At 51.0% G+C, this 19,490-nt stretch overlaps 7 protein-coding genes across 7 annotated transcripts; 3 read left to right on the forward strand and 4 right to left on the reverse strand.

Moving 5' to 3' along the window:
• Window positions 1-33: 33 nt before the first annotated feature.
• BO72DRAFT_485833 (protein transporter TIM23) lies at window positions 34-1,381 on the forward strand. The gene is made up of 2 exons (XM_040947909.1): window positions 34-835; window positions 898-1,381. The coding sequence occupies exons 1-2, from the start codon at window positions 242-244 to the stop codon at window positions 919-921; spliced, it is 618 nt and encodes a 205-aa protein (XP_040801634.1). The 5' UTR covers window positions 34-241; the 3' UTR covers window positions 922-1,381.
• Window positions 1,382-3,823: 2,442 nt separating this feature from the next.
• On the forward strand, window positions 3,824-5,548 carry BO72DRAFT_101914 (uncharacterized protein). Its single transcript, XM_040938877.1, has 2 exons — window positions 3,824-4,488; window positions 4,552-5,548. The coding sequence occupies exons 1-2, from the start codon at window positions 4,102-4,104 to the stop codon at window positions 5,407-5,409; spliced, it is 1,245 nt and encodes a 414-aa protein (XP_040801635.1). The 5' UTR covers window positions 3,824-4,101; the 3' UTR covers window positions 5,410-5,548.
• Window positions 5,549-5,960: 412 nt separating this feature from the next.
• On the reverse strand, window positions 5,961-7,536 carry BO72DRAFT_477224 (phosphotransferase family protein; the record flags this gene model as incomplete). The annotated part of the gene is made up of 2 exons (XM_040947424.1): window positions 5,961-6,068; window positions 6,118-7,536. 2 exons carry the CDS (start codon window positions 7,531-7,533, stop codon window positions 5,961-5,963), a joined length of 1,524 nt encoding a protein of 507 aa, XP_040801636.1.
• A 3,119-nt stretch (window positions 7,537-10,655) lies between these two features.
• On the reverse strand, window positions 10,656-11,749 carry BO72DRAFT_447779 (kinase-like protein). The gene has a single exon (XM_040944633.1). It carries the CDS (start codon window positions 11,646-11,648, stop codon window positions 10,791-10,793), a length of 858 nt encoding a protein of 285 aa, XP_040801637.1. The 5' UTR covers window positions 11,649-11,749; the 3' UTR covers window positions 10,656-10,790.
• A 459-nt stretch (window positions 11,750-12,208) lies between these two features.
• Window positions 12,209-13,253, reverse strand: BO72DRAFT_447780 (uncharacterized protein). Its single transcript, XM_040944634.1, has one exon. It carries the CDS (start codon window positions 13,026-13,028, stop codon window positions 12,519-12,521), a length of 510 nt encoding a protein of 169 aa, XP_040801638.1. The 5' UTR covers window positions 13,029-13,253; the 3' UTR covers window positions 12,209-12,518.
• Window positions 13,254-15,238: 1,985 nt separating this feature from the next.
• On the forward strand, window positions 15,239-16,537 carry BO72DRAFT_101958 (cysteine hydrolase family protein). The gene is made up of 4 exons (XM_040938878.1): window positions 15,239-15,660; window positions 15,731-16,004; window positions 16,169-16,236; window positions 16,296-16,537. The coding sequence occupies exons 1-4, from the start codon at window positions 15,428-15,430 to the stop codon at window positions 16,453-16,455; spliced, it is 735 nt and encodes a 244-aa protein (XP_040801639.1). The 5' UTR covers window positions 15,239-15,427; the 3' UTR covers window positions 16,456-16,537.
• A 1,003-nt stretch (window positions 16,538-17,540) lies between these two features.
• BO72DRAFT_101982 (uncharacterized protein) lies at window positions 17,541-18,698 on the reverse strand. The gene has a single exon (XM_040938879.1). The coding sequence runs from the start codon at window positions 18,496-18,498 to the stop codon at window positions 17,608-17,610; it is 891 nt and encodes a 296-aa protein (XP_040801640.1). The 5' UTR covers window positions 18,499-18,698; the 3' UTR covers window positions 17,541-17,607.
• Window positions 18,699-19,490: the final 792 nt, after the last annotated feature.

A 19,490-nucleotide genomic window follows, 5' to 3' on the forward strand; every position in this document is an offset into this window, starting at 1 on the left:
GTCACGCCGAGTCACGGGGCTGAAGTTTTTGTTCTCCGAGAAGAGACCTTGACAAACCCGCAAGTTCCATTTGAACTGTCAGAAGCTCAGTCCAAGTTCTTCCTCTTCCTCGCGACAAGACCTCCCCCTACTCAGCAAAGCGCCTGCTGGCCACAGATCCCCGTTTCCTTTTCCTTCCTCTTTCCTCCTTCTTTACTTCATTCTCTGTATTCTTTATAATATATCCCATCCCTCCCCAAACATGTCTATCTGGGATTCGCTCAGTGGTCGCAAACAGGACAAGGGTCCCGGCGCCTTCGATCCTACCAGCGCGCAAGATGCCACTTCTTTCCTCTCCGAAATCGCCATTCCCGATCCTACTCAGCTTCATCCCCTTGCTGGCTTGAACCAAGATACCCTCGACTACATCTCCCTCGAAGACTCCGCCCTCGACCAGCTCCCCGGTGACCGTTCGGTGCTGCCCTCCCGCGGATGGTCGGACGATCTCTGTTACGGAACCGGAACTACTTATCTTGCTGGATTGACAATCGGAGGTGCATGGGGTTTGGCTGAGGGCCTCAAGAAGACGCCGGTATCGGCACCCCCGAAGATCCGCCTCAACGGTGTCCTGAACTCGATCACGAGAAGAGGTCCCTTCCTCGGTAACTCCGCCGGTGTGGTGGCCATGGTATACAACGGCTTCAACTCAGGTCTGGGATACGCACGTGGCAAGCACGACGCGGCCAACAGCATTGTCGCTGGTGCTCTGAGTGGAATGGTCTTCAAGAGTACCCGGGGCCTGAAGCCCATGCTGATCTCCGGCGGCATCGTCGCGGGTATCGCGGGATCTTGGGCTGTACGTGTCAATCGTCCTAGTTTCGCAGTTTTGCTCACAATCGCTAACGGTTTCTCTCATAGGTGGCGCGCAAGGCATTCCTGTAAATGTCTCTAAATCAGTCGATTCAGTTGTATTTTAGCACTCGAACTCGAGACGACGACCTTGATCCGATCATGCGTTCGAGAACCCATATGATGTGTATGGCCTGTTTCACCAAAGCGGGAGAGGTTGATTTGTTGCTTCACTTCGACATGTTCACGTTGTATTAGAACGGTTTCTTTTCTTTTCTTTTCTTTTCTTTTTCCTTCGCCCCCAATTCTCTCGTCTTACAGATCTCTTCCCTCTGGCGCACAAAGCATCTTATTCGCATTCTCCATGGTTTTGGACCGGCATGGAAATGGATTTTTGTTTCGTTAACTCTCTGTACATATAACGGACTTCTGGGTTTGTGGTTCTTGCGGGCGAAACTGTTGCAGGTTTCATTTTCGTCATCTCAAGCAACCTTAATGTTAGTTCACACAATAAAAAGCATGGGACTAATAGCGACTTCAGATCAGGTTTGCGCTTACGAGTTCAAGTTGGAAGTAGGATTGTCTTTTTGGGGAGTCGCATAGCAGTGACAGTCGCTACGCTCTAGGGTCGCATGAGGTGCAAACCGAGCATTGCATTGGGATACTTGTAGTTTGCCTGCACTACCGGACTGCGGCATATCCGAGCTCGTCCTGTCGACGGATGCCTCAGGCTACATGACGGAAAGCAGGCGTGGGAACCAACAGCCTCAAATTAACTTGTGCTTCAAACCACAATCGCCTGTGACACGCTACAGTCATTGTCACCGCTTCTAAGATCTCAGAGACTTGAGCAGAATCTTGACATGCCTTCACCCTGCGCATACCAGAGTGGATTCCAATGCCGAGACCATTCAAGAGATGATATCTACACCAATTGCACGTCATCTTGGAACTCAAAACGGGGAGATTTATGGCTTGTGCTGGTATTTCTTCGTATCTCAAACTGCGGCTCTTCGTCACTTGGACATTGTGGCTTAAAGTCCGGTGATGACAGCGAGGTTGAGCTTCTAATTGTTTACGATACCTCGACCACTGTAGCTTTTCTGTGCTTTGATACATCCTTCTGTGATCTACACCACCCTTAGAGCTGAACTATCTATTAGAGCTATTGTAGTCCTACCTATGACCTCTTGAAAGATAAATTGAAGATATAATAACTTGAGTATATATCAACACTACCTTCGATGTGCTTCTAAAGCTAGCGTTGCTGATATGTATACTTGCATCTCGAAATAGGCTTCTTGCCCCCACAAGAAAGATACCTAACATTACTATCAGTATAGGACTGATTCCGAATGCTTCTGCTCAGAGCGCTTCTATAGATGAATACATCTTGTTATCAACACTATATTGTTATCAAGTATAAAGGTTGTTATGTAGCGACGCCGTATCACTTCTAGACGGCCGACTTGAATAACAACTTCTTGTACTTCAAAAGTGACTTTTGTCAACCTCGAGTCCAAGACGCTAAAGTCTTTTATGTCAAGGCCAGATGTACAGACCTTGAAGAAGCGTGCCTCTTTCAAGTCACAACTCAGCCTACTCAAGCATAGCCTTATTTAGTTTGTTGAGAGCGATATGACCTGCCCAGATGTTAGAGACTAAGAGATGGGAAGAAAACTGTTAGAGGGAGAAGATGGGCTTGGACTGGATATTTGAGGACGTGTGGATAAGAGACAAGGATAAGTAAAGAAGAACAGAAGGTTATAGTGTCGAGGTGGAGGCATGCGAAATGGACACGCTACTGAGCCTCGGCAGTTCATTCACACAAGTTATATATTTAACCCAATACAAAATTTTCCTTTTTGTCTCCATGACTTGCACTCGCTGGACTTATAGCTGCTAGACCAGAACTCACAATCCTAGACAGCATCTAGAAGTATGATTCACCATGTAGGATTCACCCATGCTAGTGGGTATATGAGACCAACTCGGACTGACCTTTCATCGGCTGCGCAGACTTGCTTTTTGGGTCAGTGCGACTCTCGGGTGGAACCTCCCTTCCTTATGTCTATACCTGGATTCAATTGAGAAAATCGAAGCAAAAGTCTCCAGCGCTGGATTATAGTAGTCTGCAAAGTATAGGCCTCATGTTCATAATACACATATAGTAAGGCGAGCTATACTATGCGTGCCGCACGGTGGCGTTTGCTAGCCGCGGAAGCGTCCGTTCGGCTGTCCCAGTCGTCAGTAGTAAAGCTGACAACATCGCCCCAGAACAGAAGCAAATGAACACAGGCATAATCTGTTCGATGTGACTGTAAATAATCTAGGTTGATTTAGCAGGAGCTTGACATTTTAAATAGGGAATGGTAGGTCCTGACGGTACAGCGTGTACCTGGTTCGATCTGATAAACGTCCAAGGCTTGGCATGGGGGCTTGAGAGGAGTTACTCTTTTGGGAAACTCCACAGGCTGCCCCCGGAAGCCGAAGTCAGGGTCCACGATGGCTGTGTTTCGGCCTGTTTTCTCCGCTGCTCGTGTCAACAGGCAGCAATTGGCGCTTCCGTAACAGACTTGGTTGAAGGAATCACCAATTGCTTCTTCTGGTGATCAATTCGAGGTATGTCTTAGCCAAGCCTCCAGTGAAAACTCTATGCCAAGCTGTTGTGTGCCACTTGTGCCTATATTTGGTATGGTGGATAAAGAACTGATACGAAGAACCAGTCCAGTTCCTCCCTGGAAATTGCAGAACAGGCATCTGGTTTGTTTGGACATGGCGAAGGTCCATTTTCAAGAAGAATAGGGTTGCCTGACAATAAGGCCATGGACAGGCTTTCAAGCCATAACGAACTGCGGGCGCCTGGCTGTGGTGACAGTCACATCATGATCCGATGGACATGGACGCCTCATTACTGAATGTGCAAGCCATATGGAGGTAGATGTTTCAACCGGCCATTGCCTACATCTAGAGACTTTAGGCTTCTCAATCGATCAATATCAACCAAGGCTGTCAGTGTAACGTACATTCCCCCAGCGTTGGTCGATCGCCAGCATTCAAGATGCCCTAAGTGGGCCGCCCTTGGCCGTGGAGCCTGTGAGGCTATGAGGCCACTACTCCGCACCTTGGACCCTGATCCATCCTCGCAGTACTCCTGGTGCCGGATGGCGCTTGACCCCGTCCCAATCCTTCATTTGCTGGACCATGAACTGGAAACCCCTGTTATAAGACCAGCCATGGCAGTCGCTCGAAGGGTTTCCCCATCTCACCACGATGGGTCTTATAAGACTTACAAGTTTGCTCTTCACATATGTGTCTTCGCGCCGATTGACGTTCCTCGCCTTAGTCATTGCGGCCTGGCTCCTTTGTTCTCGCCTTCCTGGTCTTGACCTCTATGCGAACCAACAGGTGGTCAGGGATCACGGTCGAGGCGAAAATGGGAGTCGATTCCTATATGTTTCACCCTTTCGACGCAATCCGGACCTGGAGTATGAGAGACAGCTCGCCAACGCTCTGCAGGAGCTAGAACACACGGTGCTAGATCAGGAGGGAGGAAACATTGTGGCGGAAGACAGGATATGGCAGATAGCCAAGGACGAAAGCCAACGAGGACCGGATTCGGCTTATCTTCAGGAGAGAAATCCTGGCTGGGGGTACACTGTAAGTACTCCGTCAAGCCTCACGTTCATATGTATTGTATCCAGCTAAAGTTATGCCTCTCAGTTGATGAGCGATGCGAAGGCATCCAAATTTGTCGCTGAAAAGTTCTCCGCTGTCCCCGAAATTGCCCAGATCTACGAGTCGTATCCCTATCACGTCCTCCGAGCCGACCTTCTCCGCTACCTTCTCCTCTATTATTACGGGGGCTTCTATGCCGACATGGACATCTACCCAGCGCGAGCCATCAGCGAATGTCCAGCTCTACAATCGATACCCAAACCTTCAAGGGATGCCTCAATAAACTCAGTCAACGTGTCGCTTGTGGTAGGAGTTGAACTGGACGAGCCCTATGCCTCCCCGCAAACCATGCGCTATTGGCGCTGGACTCGAAGCTACGGACTGATCCAGTATACGATGTACGCCCCGCGCCGATTCAGCCCTCTGCTCCGAGAGATCATCGTTCGATGCTTGTCGCACACCCGGCAATACTACCGCCAGCACAGTGGACTTCTTAACAGATTCAGCTATGACAAGAACGCCATTCTGGGGATCACGGGCCCGGATGTTCTCACAGACGCGATTCTCGACGCCCTCTCCTCATCGCTCCCCGGCTCCCATCCGTTGGTCCAGAAGTCTGTGGGCATGGATCAGAATACCGGCGATTTGGTAGCCTCTGCTGGCAAGATGGAGAGAAGAGTCACCTGGGCGCCCTTCCATGATCTTCATGAGCCTCTGTGCGTTGATGCCAGCGAGGCCATCCCCGAGACGCCTATGGGAGGGCTTTGCGTGGTGCCGATCAGTGTGTGGGGGAACGGGCAGCGACACAGCAAGGCCGAGGGTTTCAACAGTCCACATGCTTGTCTGAACCATCGGTTCGGAGGGTCTTGGAAGAAGGGTTGGCGCGAACGGTTGTTCGGATGATAGAACGACCCAAACACAGGCTTGATCCAACAGCGCTCATGATGAAAATGTATTAAGAATCAACAATGAACAAAATCTTCCTGCGTATCCAACAACTTGAGCAGCGAGTAATCGACATAATTCGCATCATGCTACCCACAAGCCCATAGGCTTTTTATTTTTGTTCAAGCCAGCGGTGTATGTACCCGCAGACACCTGCTCATACATCGTCACTTCCTTGAACCTAGATCCAGCAAGACCATTGTAGATGAGGACTTTCATGTGCTCGGGATTATTCCATGGGGAACTGGGGACCGTACCCAGGCGGCTGTCGAGCCTCGGTGTTTATGACCGCGTTGCCGGCTGCTATGACGGGGCGGAGGGCAGCAGGTTGGTGGAGCGTATCTGTATATCCAATACGCACAGCCTATTGGAGCATGCATGACCACAAGCTCGGTGGCTATGGAAGCTTCTATGAAAGTTACCCATCGGACCACATCGCGGCTGAACAATGACGATGCCACATCCGCGTTGCGATGCTTGTTCAATCTGGCGAGTCTCTCGGTATATAGCTACGACCGATACCACTTGACACAAATCGTAAAGCCCAACCCAACAGTCAATCCGGCAAGAGCTCCCTCCAGAAACCCTCTGTTTGCGATACTATTTGCTTGCGGAGACTATAACGATCAGTCCACTCGTCACATTAGAAAAGGGTAGACGGCGTACCTGTGGCGCATGGCCACTCTCAATGGCCGGCTCGAGAGGTAGCTCTGGCTCATATTCCACCTCATCATTCCTCCCAAGCTCCTTGTGGTATTCCCAAAGCTGCCGGATTTTCTCGTGCACAAACTCCTCCCGTCGCATGTGCATCTCTGGCGATGTGGTTACATCATGAACCCTGTGGGCGATGCTTGATCTCGGGCCCCAGCAATATTCATCGAGTAGATCCCAATATATGAGATCAACAGAGGCTCCCATGTGCAATGCCAACGTGAACCACGCAGATCTGTCTTCGAGCGACCGGCGCATTCGACCTGACAGGCGGTCTTCTGATTCAATCAAGCCCTGAGTCCGTTCTCGCTCTTCCAGTGCTTCCAAGAATATGTTCGCTTTCGGGAGAAAGGATTCCAAGAAGGCATCGGGTCCGTCTTCGTTGACTAGCGAATGAGGCCGGCGCAAGAGTAACCACGATGGAATGCTGGCTGCGAATTGAGAAGGCGCCGCGTAGGTGAATTCCCAGTCCAAGACGCCCACAATCCGCAGTGAGTCGTCTACGAGGACATTGCCAGGGCAGAGATCATCGCAAAACAGCTTGAAGGGGCCGCAGCCGTCCTCGGGGATAAAGTTCAGAGCGATGGCCTTCATCAACTGTCGGCAGGCATATTTCTCCCTGCAGTCTTGGGAGTCGTACACACTATTGCGCTGTTGTTCGAGGTGAGTTGACTGCAATTCCAAGAGTGAAGCGATGTAGTCGATAGATGTATGGAAGGTTCTTTGTGGTGTGCAGTCCTTCAATCCACTTGTCCGCATCAACTCGTTCAGCTCCCTAGTCAGGGGTCGCCCATCAACAATCGTCTTCCCCAGGTTGTCTTCACTGATGCTGCCGATCTTACTGAAGTCGAGTCCCCAGAGCTGCAGCAGTACCTCTGCCATTTCTCCATACAGGATCTTGAGCGTCTCTGGGTCGATAGCGGGATCCAGAACGTCATGCTTGTCGGAGAGATCGTCTTGTCTTAGTATGTCCGACATCTTCTTGCCGTCGATCCAGGTCATCATAATAAAAGGACCCAGGCCAGTTGGATTCTCGTCGCTCGTGCCATAAGTGATGACGCGCGGCACAGGAATCGTGGTCTCTCTCGCGATGTATTTCATCACGAACGCCTCCCCACGAACCTTCTCATCCAGAAACATGGATTTCCCAGGGAGTGGGAATCGAATCAACCAGTCCTCATCCTGATCGTCCCAGTTAAGTCGGAAGCTGAAGTTGAAAGACCCGCAATGCATGGAACGTAGCATACAGTCATCCCGTTGTCGATAGCGATTCGCGAGTTGGCAGATTCCGGCCCCTGATTTGGAAGCCAGTTTGATCCATTCATGTCTCCGATTGTCGAGAGCGGCGAGTTTGATATCGTCGAAGTCCATGATGTCTCAGTCAAACTTAACCACTACGAGAATTCAAGAAGTTTCCAATAGGAGCAGTCGCGTCCAATTGGCAGGAGGCTAGTTGCCCCGGATTTTGACATATCCCGGGCCGTGCCTTGCATTCGTCACCTGATCCCTCAGGTCTAATGATTTTTGGTTTGCTGTCCACTCCTTCGAGACTCCGTAGTGTTGCCCCATGCTCTGTCTGTTCGTCGTTCTGTAGATTGGATGTCATTGTGGTAAGGTATCAATGAAAGCTGCTCGATGTTTTAATCTGCCTTCACACCACAGTATGGAATTGCCCGCTTTCACAAGTCAGGTTGAGATGGTTCGAGAAGTGAGAAGTGATCTGACTGAGGGAGAGGTGGAGAACTTGGCGCCTCTGTTGTCCGATGGTTTTGGAGAGTAGGAGGGGACAGGAAATGCGAGTCGCCTCTGGGTATTTATCATGCAGCTACCCCACTTTGGACATGGAATATAACCTGGGCTCCGCCATGCCGCCCTGCAACCGAGATTGGTTGATGTGTTGTAAGTGATGCGCCTCTTATAAAGGTTATAAAGGTAGCATGCAAGTGCACTGCGGCAACTGACTCAGCCTCGATGAATACTTGAGCCATCCCAACACTGGGACTTCGAGCACAGTGTCCAAATTTTTCTTGTCACCTGCATGGAGGCCTCTACATTTGCTATATCGACTACTATTTCTCTTCATGCGAGAACATGAGTCCTCAAAAGGTGGTGGTAGATGCGTAGACAACGAACCATTCATGGTATGCCATTACCGGCTCGCCGATATTCTTGAATCTCCTGGTTCCACCGCAGGATACGCTCAGCAGAGACCCCACGGTGTCTAGGCTCCTCAATTGGCTCATCGCCTCGATAATCGAACTGGTCAATAATCCATGGATGCATCTGAAGTCGACGAACGCTTTCGATGTTCGCTTTACCTTCATCGAGCCAAATGCCGTCGTCGTAGCCTCTATGCCAGTTAAATAAGCGCGATGTTGCAAACCCCGATTGCTCATCAGCAGTATACCGTTCAGGATGAGGCGTGCTTAATGGTCAGTAGAATATCAATAGTATTTAATCAGTCGTTGCACTCACTCATTGCTTTGACCCGCAGGACAAGAATGACAGAGACCGTCAGCCTTCACAACCTCAAGGTCATGCTGCGAGCCTGCCGGAATTCTTTCTCCCGAGTCTAATAACCAATGGTTTCTCCAAGAAAGAGGCACGTGCATGTGTTCAAGGTGCGCCCTTACTTCCAGGCTGAGATTATGAACCGGCGTTGTACTGAAAGGAGGTGCGGGCGACCATGGCACGAACAAATCGGGCCGGCAGAAGTAGGAAGTCCGAAACTCATTCGCTCTGGCTATAATGGTTTCTTCTGAGTCACGTACACTGTACGCTATCTGAAGCAAGGATTGGATTGTATTGGTCCAGAAGGCGGCAACTAGACATATAGGCGGGAGACTGTGAAGACTCAAATTCAGGAACGAGGTTGCCGGGCCGTTGCACACTGCAGCAGCCTATAGAAGACTCAATTGAGGTTTCTTGTTGGTGATTGCAGAGAGTAACTGTCGATTATCGATTTCCTCCATTGTGGAGAGAGCTTTTCTCACTCCCAAAGATGCGGCCCCAAACAAATTACATGGAACACATGGGTCGAAAAAGGCGCTGCAGAGCAATGAATCCAGAGCATCCTGTGTTGAGCTCAGAGAGATACAACTCTCGACAGATTTAAACAATTCAAAGAGCATCGTACCTTTTGCACTTGGCGGAGAGTGCATAGGGACTGCCGGAATCATTGTAGGAGGAGCGAGTTTAGGGGGAGGCGCGTGCCGTGAGGTTGAAATTAAAACACAAGCAAACCCGGTGAGAAACTCTCCTTCCAGGCCGTTTGATGCGCAGAAGTCTAGAAGAGTGCTGAATGCGAAGAAAGAATTTGGTATAGCGAGTTTCCAATCACGTCTAGAAGGCTTATTAGAGCCGATGAAAGCCACGATTTACACGGTGAATATACCGCTTGCGTGAGGTCCCTTCTCTTCTAAACATCCAAAGCGCCTTTCTGATTTTCAACTCGGGCCTTCCATCAGTCCTGCGTGACGATGTCCCAAAAGGATTCTTCGATCTGCATGCCTTGATCATGCAGGATTTGGCTTTTCTCGCCTGCCCGTTGTAATATCTCCACCCAACGGCAGGAGATGATGTATGACCAGGCCAGAACAATGCTTGTAAGGAATCCAGAGCGAAGAGGCCTGGCACAAGTAGGAATAGATACTTCTGGTTGGGTCTCAGCTTTCGTCCTGTAAAATACAGGTGCGGGGCTTCCGAAGCACTGGAGATAATCGATGAACTTGTGATCTTGCTCGCAGTTCGAGTCTTCTGTCGTTTCTCACTTGCAGAGAAGACTTCAGAACAAGGAAAGATTTTGCTCTTCCTGACAGTTGGACAGCCCCTGGGGGACAGGCATAGAACGAGGGGACATCTTTGAGGAGGTCTAAGAAAGCTGTTATGTAGTAATGGAAAGACTCTGTGCCTTCTAGGCGTGTAGATGCGGCGTTCTGCCAGTCGTCGATCTTTGACTGGCAGCAATGGTTGAAATGTGCTGCTGTCGGGCAGACCCCGTCACCTGGGGACCAAGTCACGTCGCTGTCATTACTTGATTCATCACTGTCATCGAATGGATTTGCGCTTAAAATATTCCTTTGCTGGTTCCAAGATGCTAGCAGTCAATTGAAGTCCCGAGTCGCCGATTTCCATCATAACAGCGGAGCTTTAAATGCCATAGAGGGAGCTGTCCTCGAAGGGTGTATAGGTGAAGGGATGACTTGAACCGCAGGAGGAAACAATGAGACCTACCACGGCGGGACAGGCGGTGAGAGGAAAAGGTTCAAGCAAACGGGTGAGATACAATCTCTACAGACCTACCTCGTCTTGGATGACTTAACCAGCACTTATGATTCGCGTATGAATTGATAAATCATAGGTTCGAATTCAACCGAGTTCGTGGTTAAAATTAAATTCCGTAGACATTCCGTAGACGGATATAGTATCCGCCGGGAAGGGAGATTGTACTCGACCTACTACACGATTTATCGCCAACTAAAAGTACATCAGGTACACACTTTAGGAGGCCGAAATCAGCGCCCTCCCTCCAAGACAATTACAGCAAATAGTCTCCCGAAGCGCTCAATTGTTTCTACGTTTGATGGAGGGGAAGGAGATCATTGCATAACGCACGGTCCAAGATGACTTCAGACGTCTCCAAACCATTTCTGACGGAGTCGTTCCATAGCCAGTTCTTCAGGCATTGCCTCCAGAAACTTGTCAATCTCATGGACCCAGAAGGAGTTCTGGGGGTTGACCTGGTAGGCAGAAGTGTATTCCCAATATGACGGGTACCAACCAGCAGTCTCCCAGTCAATGATTCCGACGATATCGTCTTCGCGAACAAGAATATTAAGGCTGCTGAGGTCACCATGAGTAAAGGCCAACGGCCAAGATTTGCTTTGTTGTTGTTTGATGAGTTCCTGGGCATCAACGTGAAGTCTAGGACTAAACTCCAATCCCATGCGTAAATGACGATGAAAGTCCTGAATTGTGGCAAAGGGCCCGAAATCCAAAGAAGGGCCTGGTATACGGCAGTCATGTAACGATCCACCATCCACTGAAGCAACCCCCATGCCTTCGGGGGGCCGGAGATCCCGCATCTCGCGGATCATTCTTGCTAGAGCTGAGAGAAGCTTGGCTTTTGGTTCCTCACTTCGTCTTACCCAGCCGTTGCCAATGATATCTCCTTTGATCCTTTCCATCACAATGTACGTCACTCCAGAACGTGTGAATGCACAGAAGATCTTTGGAACCGGGATGGATGTATTTTGCGAGATGAATCGCAGTGTTGACGCTTCGGCCAACTGCACGCGGCGACTATACTTAATGCATATCCCACCCGTCAGCATGAGGACATTCCCTTCTTGGGTTCGAAACCTTTTGATGATCTTGATCGCTAGACGTGTCAAGCACCGATTGAAAAGGTTAGAGTTGACTTGACTGGATGCGCCGAAGGGAGCGGCGGACGGCGAGGAGGGAGGCCCCTTTTGAGTTGACGGCATTGCGAATCGCCAGAGGGGAACCGCTGAATGAGTTTAATGTACTTAGTAAGGGGCTTATGATAGCTGGAACATATAGTGTGTTGTCTCAAAGTAGACGTTCTCTGAGAAAGTAATTGGTGAATACTGATGCAAATTCGCTCTTACTCGTGCTGGATGTCCTCGACCTCCTGCACGTGATTCCACCTGTATCCCCACCGTATTGAGAAGGAATAATAATACTAGACTCGGGACGGACTTCTACTACTCAAGGTCGTTGAATGTCATTCATGACGACATATGACCTGTTGAAGCCAAATAATATATCATAGATGGCTCACCTCTATACCAATTGTAGAGGGATTTAGGTGACGCCTTCAGACATTCGCATTCACCTGTTCTTCATCGATGAGGTCTATTATAGGGCCATTTGCTTGTCGCCGCTGCAGTGGTCACTCTTACAGCACCTTCCCGCGTCCAGCATGAGCCGAAGGCAGCATTGAACAGGTCCCTTGCTAGCAGCGGATAGGTTATCGGCAGATGGCCTAATTTTCTCCTACCTGCAACAGGGTCTCGCGCCATGAGTTGGCTGTTTGCAACTGCCATTATTTAATGCATGTGCAAGAAGATGAAGGTAAATAGTTCACAATCTTGAAAGAAATATCAAGGAAGTCAGAGCTGCAATGAGCAACCAACAAGCTGTACACTAACAAGCTCTCGACCCATTGATTGATCACGCACCATCCGGCTATAACAGTATACAATACAACAACACAAAAGACAATACCATCATTCCCAATCTGCCTGGTATCCTCCACCCCATCCTCATCATCAAATCAACCCCTCCCCCATCTCCAAAAAATACACCACCCATCTACCCAAGCCACTCTCCCCTTACAACAATCCACCCCCAACAACCCCAGCAACCAACAGCGCAATCACGCCCACAGCCTTCTTACTCACACCAACAGCCACATTCCCCCCACTAGTCGAGCTGCTCGACGCACTCGACCCCGTCGCGGTTCCGGAGCTCTTGCCCTTCTTGGTGGAGGAAGACGACGTCGCCGACGCCGTCGCCACGATGGTACCGGCCCCAGTGGCGGGGACGGTGCCCGTGGCGGTCGCATTGGCGCCGGTGTTGCACCAGACCTCGCCGGCCTCGGAGGCCTTAATGAGGCACTCGGCCAGGGTGTGGACGGTCTGGCCCTGGGCGAGACAGTAGTAGTCGCAGCTGCTGTAGGAGACGACGTCGGCGGCGCCGCAGCAGCTGCTCATGATGGCGGAGTTGTTGCCGGTGCTGGGCATGGCGCAGGCGGCGTCCTTGATGGGGATCTCGTAGAGCTGCTGGTGGCAGGTCGAGGTGGCGGAGGCCGCGGTCGTGGTGGCGGTGGTTGTGAGGGACATTTTTCTCGAATGAAAGAATGGGAGTCTCGATTGTTGTCTTGTGGAATGATGATTGGACTCTAAGATAGGTAGGTATAGAATGAACGAATGTGTGAATTGAATGAATCAGTTGGTTGAACGATTGTGGAGTGGTCTGGTCAGGGTTATTCAGGTTTACGCAGGGTACTTATAAGGAAGAGAGGGCTCTGTGCAGCTGCCTGGATTCCAGACCAGGGACTGCTGGAGAGTCCTTAGCCATGGATTGATGGCTAAGCGGAAGATTACTGGCAGGGAGGGGGCTGACCGCTACGACTGGCCCCCTGATGGACACACATGCCTGCCTACACTCCACTGGGAGACCCGCTGCCTGGTCCCTTGGACCAGTGGCCGCCAGGGTGTATCCATTTCTGCTAATTATGGGTCGGCGATTCCAGCCGATCCCGTCTCAATGCAGTTGGCTGGTTTTTTAGTCGAGGACTATAGGTTGTCTGATGGCTGTGCCGGAGCTACTTCATGTCCTTGGGGCAACCATACAAGTATTATCAGATAGGCAGGTTTCAGATGACGCGTCGTTTGCTTCGATCGATGAGCATTGACAATTATCTTGTCCGTATTCAATAGCTAGTTGAGCATGCAGGGACAGGGCATATGGCTACCGGTCAGGCGTAGCCTCATTCAGGAACATGTACACGGCTTCGAAGGCGCCAGCGTCTTGATCTACGCCGTAGGGTCTGCAGCCTGAAATTCAGGAACGGTGTCGAAGCAATCTGTCGACAAACACGCTCTCCTCGATCAACGAGAATGTGCCATTGACGCTCATGATCCGTCGGAAGAATCCGCCATGCATGGCACACTACTCCGACAGGTTACGGCCTGTTTAGCAGCAGAAGCCACCTCACAAACAGGAAGGAATAGCGAGCCGGGCTTCTTGGCATCAAAGCTTTTCTTCCTTGCCAAGATATCGAGGATATGACTTTTCCCAGATCCCCTAGTCTAGGATCTGTGGTTGTCGGGTGAGGCGACAGACCCGGACATGGCCTTCGCTTAGCATCTGCCAAGAGGTATAGCCTGGCATAGCCCGGTGTTGCCTTTGGCTATTGATATCGACGGGACATAGCCACCATGAAGTTGAGACTTTGTCTGGCTTTAAATAGATTCGTTGATCTGTCTTCGAATAGTGGTGTGGTGTGAGAGATGAGAGCGGGTCTGGCGGTTAAGGATTGAAGACGGGGTCGATGAAAGGTCGATCCAAGGCCCAGGTGGAGAGGCCGGGTAAAGTTTATTCAGACCGATGCAGCATGGATGCATCTTTCCATGGTCCGACACTTATGGGACGGGACACATTGTTTGCGTTAGTCGAGTTATCTGGAGTGTATCAACGTCTACCTTAGTAATTGATTGTCTAGAATAGCAATAAAATCCTGTATGGTTTCTGCTGCATCGAATTGCTGGTATCGTTCACTCAAGCCACTTCCCTGCTACACATAACAAAGGAACCCAGCAATTTATTCAAGCTTTTCACCACAGGGGAGCATAAAGTCTCCAATGGTAAAGGCAGGACTAAATGACATGCACACAGCATACCATCTCGACGACAGTATACCCATTCAGCGACAAAAGCTTGGCCAATTTTCTTCAAGAAAAACTGCTCTTATCACACGGAGTATGTCTGTCAACGAAGCAGCTGTCAATGGCAGTCATGCACTGCGAGAGCCATGCTCCCTGGAAATTTACGGGTGCTCCAGGGCAACGTATAAGGCTTATCCGGCCGGCCATTGCATGTGTCAAAACAAGACGTCATGCAGACACGGATGACCACATGGCCATCTCACTTGAGTCAAACTATTCGAGCGCAATTTCTCCATCCAGACATGCAATGTGTGAGGCTGTCGGTCGAAGGCGGCCGGCTGGCTGGCTTGGACTAGGTCACAAACGCTAAGCATTTTCCAGTCCCACCCGCCGGCGATGATCTGCAATACCCTCCCACATTCCATCCAGCACAATGGCGACAGACCTCCGAGGCACGGATAACTCGTGCTTAAACGTAAGCTCTGCGAATGCGACAATCTCACCGACTATGTGAGCCAGAATCCCATCATGAAAGTGCGGTGACCAAGCCCATCTGCTCCATTCTTCAGCTCGTATCGATTGGGATCGCTTCGAAGCTTAGTCCCCTCCGCACGAACGCCTCGAGCCCATGTGGTTCCCCCGATTGGAACCAACATTACCCGCTAATGCTTGTCAGGACATAGTCTTGAATGATGTGAGCAAGGTGGAGAAAGTCGGAAACATGTTGCGTAGAAGAAGCCCAGCGAACTGTCCAGCTAAATACCCCTCGATGCGCATTCGGTCACTTATTCTGTGTTGACCTGAAATCCTCCCGCCCATCGCACTTGGACCGCCGTACAATCGCAACAAACATGCTCAAACATACACTCACCTCTCTGGCCCTCTTCGCGGCAGGAGCCTTCACGGCCACAACCAGTCCCGGCTACTCATGGGACATCCCTTCGACCGTCAGCGGGGACTCACTCTCGTTTGGAGAACATTACGCGGTGTTAAATCTCGATCTGATCGATATTGTGGTCTCATATGTGAACACTACTACCGCGGGAGCGAGCTGGATCAATAACACGGCGCGGTGGATTGACGCGTAAGTTGCACTTTTTCCATGGGCTATCTCGAGCACTGTGCAGCGTGTAGGCGAAGCTGACAGCCAACAGCGTTCACCAGCAGTCGCCCCCACCATTGAGCATCTTCACCCGAATCTACTTCGCCAACACGCAGCGACCCGAAATCAGCGCCAACGACCCTTTTGCAGAGGCCGTGTCCCTTCTGGGCAACATCACCGAGTCGAGCCCCGCGGGACAGATCTACCCTGCTTTCCGGCCGCTGGATAACTGGGACGTGGTGTTGCAGAAGGTGCGGTACTACGCCGGTGCAGGCAACTCGCTAGAGGAGATTCTCGCGAGCCAGAAGATCGACACGGTGATTCTGGTGAGTGGCCCCGAAAGGAAATCGATCGGAGGGGTGGACCTTCCCTATTCTAGCGCTCCGGCTAGTGCTTCATTAGTGCTTGTGGTGCCGGATCGACCATGATTTTTCTGTTTTGTTTTGTTGGTTCGATCGGGTAGAACTAACGCGTTGGTCCGATTTTCTAGTCTGGGATTCGCACGTCGGGGGTGGTGTTGAACACCGCTCTTCGTCTATTTGATCTCAATTACAAGGTGTAAGTCTGCTTGCGTTCTGCGTCGGGTGACGCTGGATGACTGATTGCCTTCTCTCTAGATATGTTATTTCGAACAATACCATCGAAACACCCTCGACCTACGCGTCCCAGATTCAGCAGACGATCCTGCAGGGCATCCTGCCCGCCAATCCTATCGACGTCATCACGATCGAGCAGGCCATCGCCGCGTTGAATCGGTCGGGTCCGGCTGTATACTAGTTCCGACTCATTTTGTATCGGCGGACGGCTAATGGGGTTAGGCGTCTAGTGGCATACACTGTATACAACAGAGCAGACATGGTTTTAGACGATGCTCGATGATTCCATATAGTAATCTGAGTCTAGACCGGAGGCTTCTCCTCCAGGGTATTTGTAGGAGACATCACGACATTCGGAAATATGCATAGACGGCGTGATAATAAAAGCAGTCCAAGGTACTCCGTAATTTCCCGGAAAAGGGGGGAAGCTCAACCAAGAAAAGAATCAGAATAAGGAGAAAAAGAAAGAAAAAAAAGCAAGCCACAATGCGTGATGCATGCAGTGTCATCACCAGGGGAATAAATAGCCGAAATCACGGCAGTGGCCCTGTGCTACCAGATCGTGCAGAATAATTCCAAGATACTCCGTAGACATCCTGACTCGCGTACAGTGAGACTTCCTCTTTTGAATATTACAAATGCATCATGACGCGACTTCCGATGGCTATGAAGATATGAGACTTTAACTAAAGGCAAGGATGATATCAATCGTGGTCTGACTTCCGGCACAGCCTACAGTAGACAGTAACTGGGACAGTACGGTTGTTGGCGCCCCAGGCCTCGACCGAAGCTTATCGCTGATAAGCCCGGTTGGGACTGTATTCTGGATCTGTCTGGTCCGCGCAATCTTTAGCGCAAAGCGCAATTCGAGGTTCGGGGTCGTCTCTCGCCATTCTACACGATAGAAATGACCCTGTGGGAAGGGTCTAAACTCCGAAGGGATCCAGTCGATGGTGTATGATTTTATCCAAGTATGGTTAGTCACCTACTCCATTTGCACTACTCCGTAGTCGAGTCAACAAGCAAAGTTACCATGCCCTGACTGCCTACTATAAGGACTCCGAAGGGTAGCGGGACATCATCCGCCCTAATTTTTGAGCCCTCATACAGGGAGGGTTCTTTCTTCCCGAATGCTTGCAAGAAGTCATTTCATTCCATTACTATCAATTCCACTTTCGTATTTATTAACACTAGCTAAGCATCTCCCAGATGCCCTTCTCCAGCCACCCGTTTACAACAATGCTAGACAGGTCGTTCGTAAGTAATACCCCCCAACCTGGAACCACAACACCCAGACTCCAACCCATCCCAGATCCAAACCAAGCCTGGTTACCTATTTCATCACCGCATAAACCTCCAACGCATCATGCAACCGCCCAAAGACACCCCCATGCCACCCCTTGATCAACGCCCACTCCTCCTCGGGCAGCATGACACTGAACATGCGCAACCACGCGCCGACCAAGAAATCCGCATAACACGCGCGATGCCCCAACACAAACGGGCCGCCCTCTGGTGTCTGCCCGAATAACTTGGCCAACTCCCCCAGCGTCTTTTCGAGCGAGGTGATCAAGTTCTGGCGATACTCGCCCTCGCACTTGAAGTCCTCCCAGCTCGACACCGGCGCGCCCGCCAGCACCGCCCGCCGCACGAACTCCGCCTTGGCCGCCGCCTCGGTGGCCGGGTCGAAGGGAAACCCCTGCACGGTCAGCTGGACGTGCGCCGTGAACGCCGCGTCGACGTGCACGTTGAACCTGGCGTACGCGGCCAGCGCCGGGTGGTTCTTGGCGTTGCACTCGGAGAGCGGAACGATGGGCGGCGGGTCGAGCGGGAAGGTGTAGTCCAGGGGTTGCGCGGGGAAGAGGTCGCCGTCGCCGGCGGTTGGGTAGGTGGTTTGCAGGTGGGTGGCGATGTCGAAGGAGTCCCCCAGGAGGGCGGAGGTGTTGGGGTCGTGGAGGATCGGGAGCGTGTAGAAGTCGCTGCCGTCGGCGAATTGGCGGCACGCCGGCACGTTCAGGCTTTGCCGCACGCGGGCCACCTCCGGCAGCGGCACCCAGGTGGTCTGGTACGGCAGCTTCTTGAAGTTGAGCGCGAATCGGGTCTTCCAGGGGTTCGGCGAGCAGGCATTCTTCGCGGCGGGAGGGCGTGTGGCGATGTCGTAGAAGATTAGGGGGCTGGTGGGGGTGGTTGTTGTGGTAGTCGTCGTGGTGGTGGTTAGTGGCATTTTGCGGGGAATGGTGATTGTTGATGAGGATGGATTGATAGAAAGAGTTCGCGCCTTTGCGTCTCTGGGCTGGATTTGACGTCTTTGAGGAGGTTGATAGCCTGATAGTGATGGTTGGGATATGTTTATATACTTCTTACCCCAGGTCACTTTTCATAGTCTTGCACCGTACCTAAGGATTCTTCACAGTAGAGCTGGTTACACTGATGTGGGGTAACTCAGAGTGACGCATATTGACTCATTCTGAGTGGTACTGACTGTCCTTAAGGCTCCACCGCTGCTCTGCATTGACTTTACATCAACTTTTTCTGTTTGCGGTACCTCAGCACAATACAGGCATCGAAGCATAACCTTTCTTCTTTCTTTACCTTTTCTCTTGTGATTGTGGAAGTCAATGTGTTTATGCTGTTTTCATCATCTGACACGTTTTGCTAATTGAAAGCGCTGGCATCGTAGTACTCCATAGTAGTGCCCTGGTTAGATGGCTTGCTGTAAAGTATACATACTCAAGTAGCTGGGAGCCATGAAGATGCTCTATGAAAATTGCTCTGAAGGAGAAAGCGACCGTAAAAAGTCTACAGTTCAAGTCTTCGATGCGAGAAGTTGAAGCCTGTTGAGCCTGGAGCAGGAAACCGCCTTCCCCTTCTGTTGGCTTACGTAGCCTGGCAGCACTGCAGGAGCATCGGCTCCATGACTCTGAAACGGGATAAGGAAACGCAGAGCAGGGAGGATGCGATTGCTTCCACCTTTCTCACTGGTCAAAGTCTACAACTTAGTGCCGACGCTAAGGTAGCGTGGCCGCCGATGATGATGTGCACAGTGCGTCAAATGACCTTGGGCTGGAAAGTAATAAAATGAGGGTATTATCGCTGTCCACTAGTTAAATGAGTTTGGGCTGGTCCCGCGGTAAGTAAACGGGCTGCGACCGGCCAGATTAAGGAGAGCAAGGTCGATAGACTTCCGCAGCCAATTGTGCGACAAGAGAGATGTCA

This window comes from Aspergillus fijiensis (assembly GCF_003184825.1).
Source record: "Aspergillus fijiensis CBS 313.89 unplaced genomic scaffold BO72scaffold_21, whole genome shotgun sequence".
In the NCBI taxonomy this organism is placed as follows: domain Eukaryota; kingdom Fungi; phylum Ascomycota; class Eurotiomycetes; order Eurotiales; family Aspergillaceae; genus Aspergillus; species Aspergillus fijiensis.

Coding starts and splice junctions, on each gene's coding strand:
- BO72DRAFT_447780 (XM_040944634.1), bottom strand. CDS start 13,028: ATGTCCCTCACAACCACCGCCACCACGACCGCGGCCTCCGCCACCTCG.
- BO72DRAFT_101982 (XM_040938879.1), bottom strand. CDS start 18,498: ATGCCACTAACCACCACCACGACGACTACCACAACAACCACCCCCACC.
- BO72DRAFT_101914 (XM_040938877.1), top strand. CDS start 4,102: ATGGGTCTTATAAGACTTACAAGTTTGCTCTTCACATATGTGTCTTCG. Junction 4,489..4,551: donor ATCCTGGCTGGGGGTACACT/GTAAGTACTCCG, acceptor TATGCCTCTCAG/TTGATGAGCGATGCGAAGGC.
- BO72DRAFT_447779 (XM_040944633.1), bottom strand. CDS start 11,648: ATGCCGTCAACTCAAAAGGGGCCTCCCTCCTCGCCGTCCGCCGCTCCC.
- BO72DRAFT_101958 (XM_040938878.1), top strand. CDS start 15,428: ATGCTCAAACATACACTCACCTCTCTGGCCCTCTTCGCGGCAGGAGCC. Junction 15,661..15,730: donor ACGGCGCGGTGGATTGACGC/GTAAGTTGCACT, acceptor GACAGCCAACAG/CGTTCACCAGCAGTCGCCCC. Junction 16,237..16,295: donor TTTGATCTCAATTACAAGGT/GTAAGTCTGCTT, acceptor CCTTCTCTCTAG/ATATGTTATTTCGAACAATA.
- BO72DRAFT_485833 (XM_040947909.1), top strand. CDS start 242: ATGTCTATCTGGGATTCGCTCAGTGGTCGCAAACAGGACAAGGGTCCC. Junction 836..897: donor GTATCGCGGGATCTTGGGCT/GTACGTGTCAAT, acceptor TTTCTCTCATAG/GTGGCGCGCAAGGCATTCCT.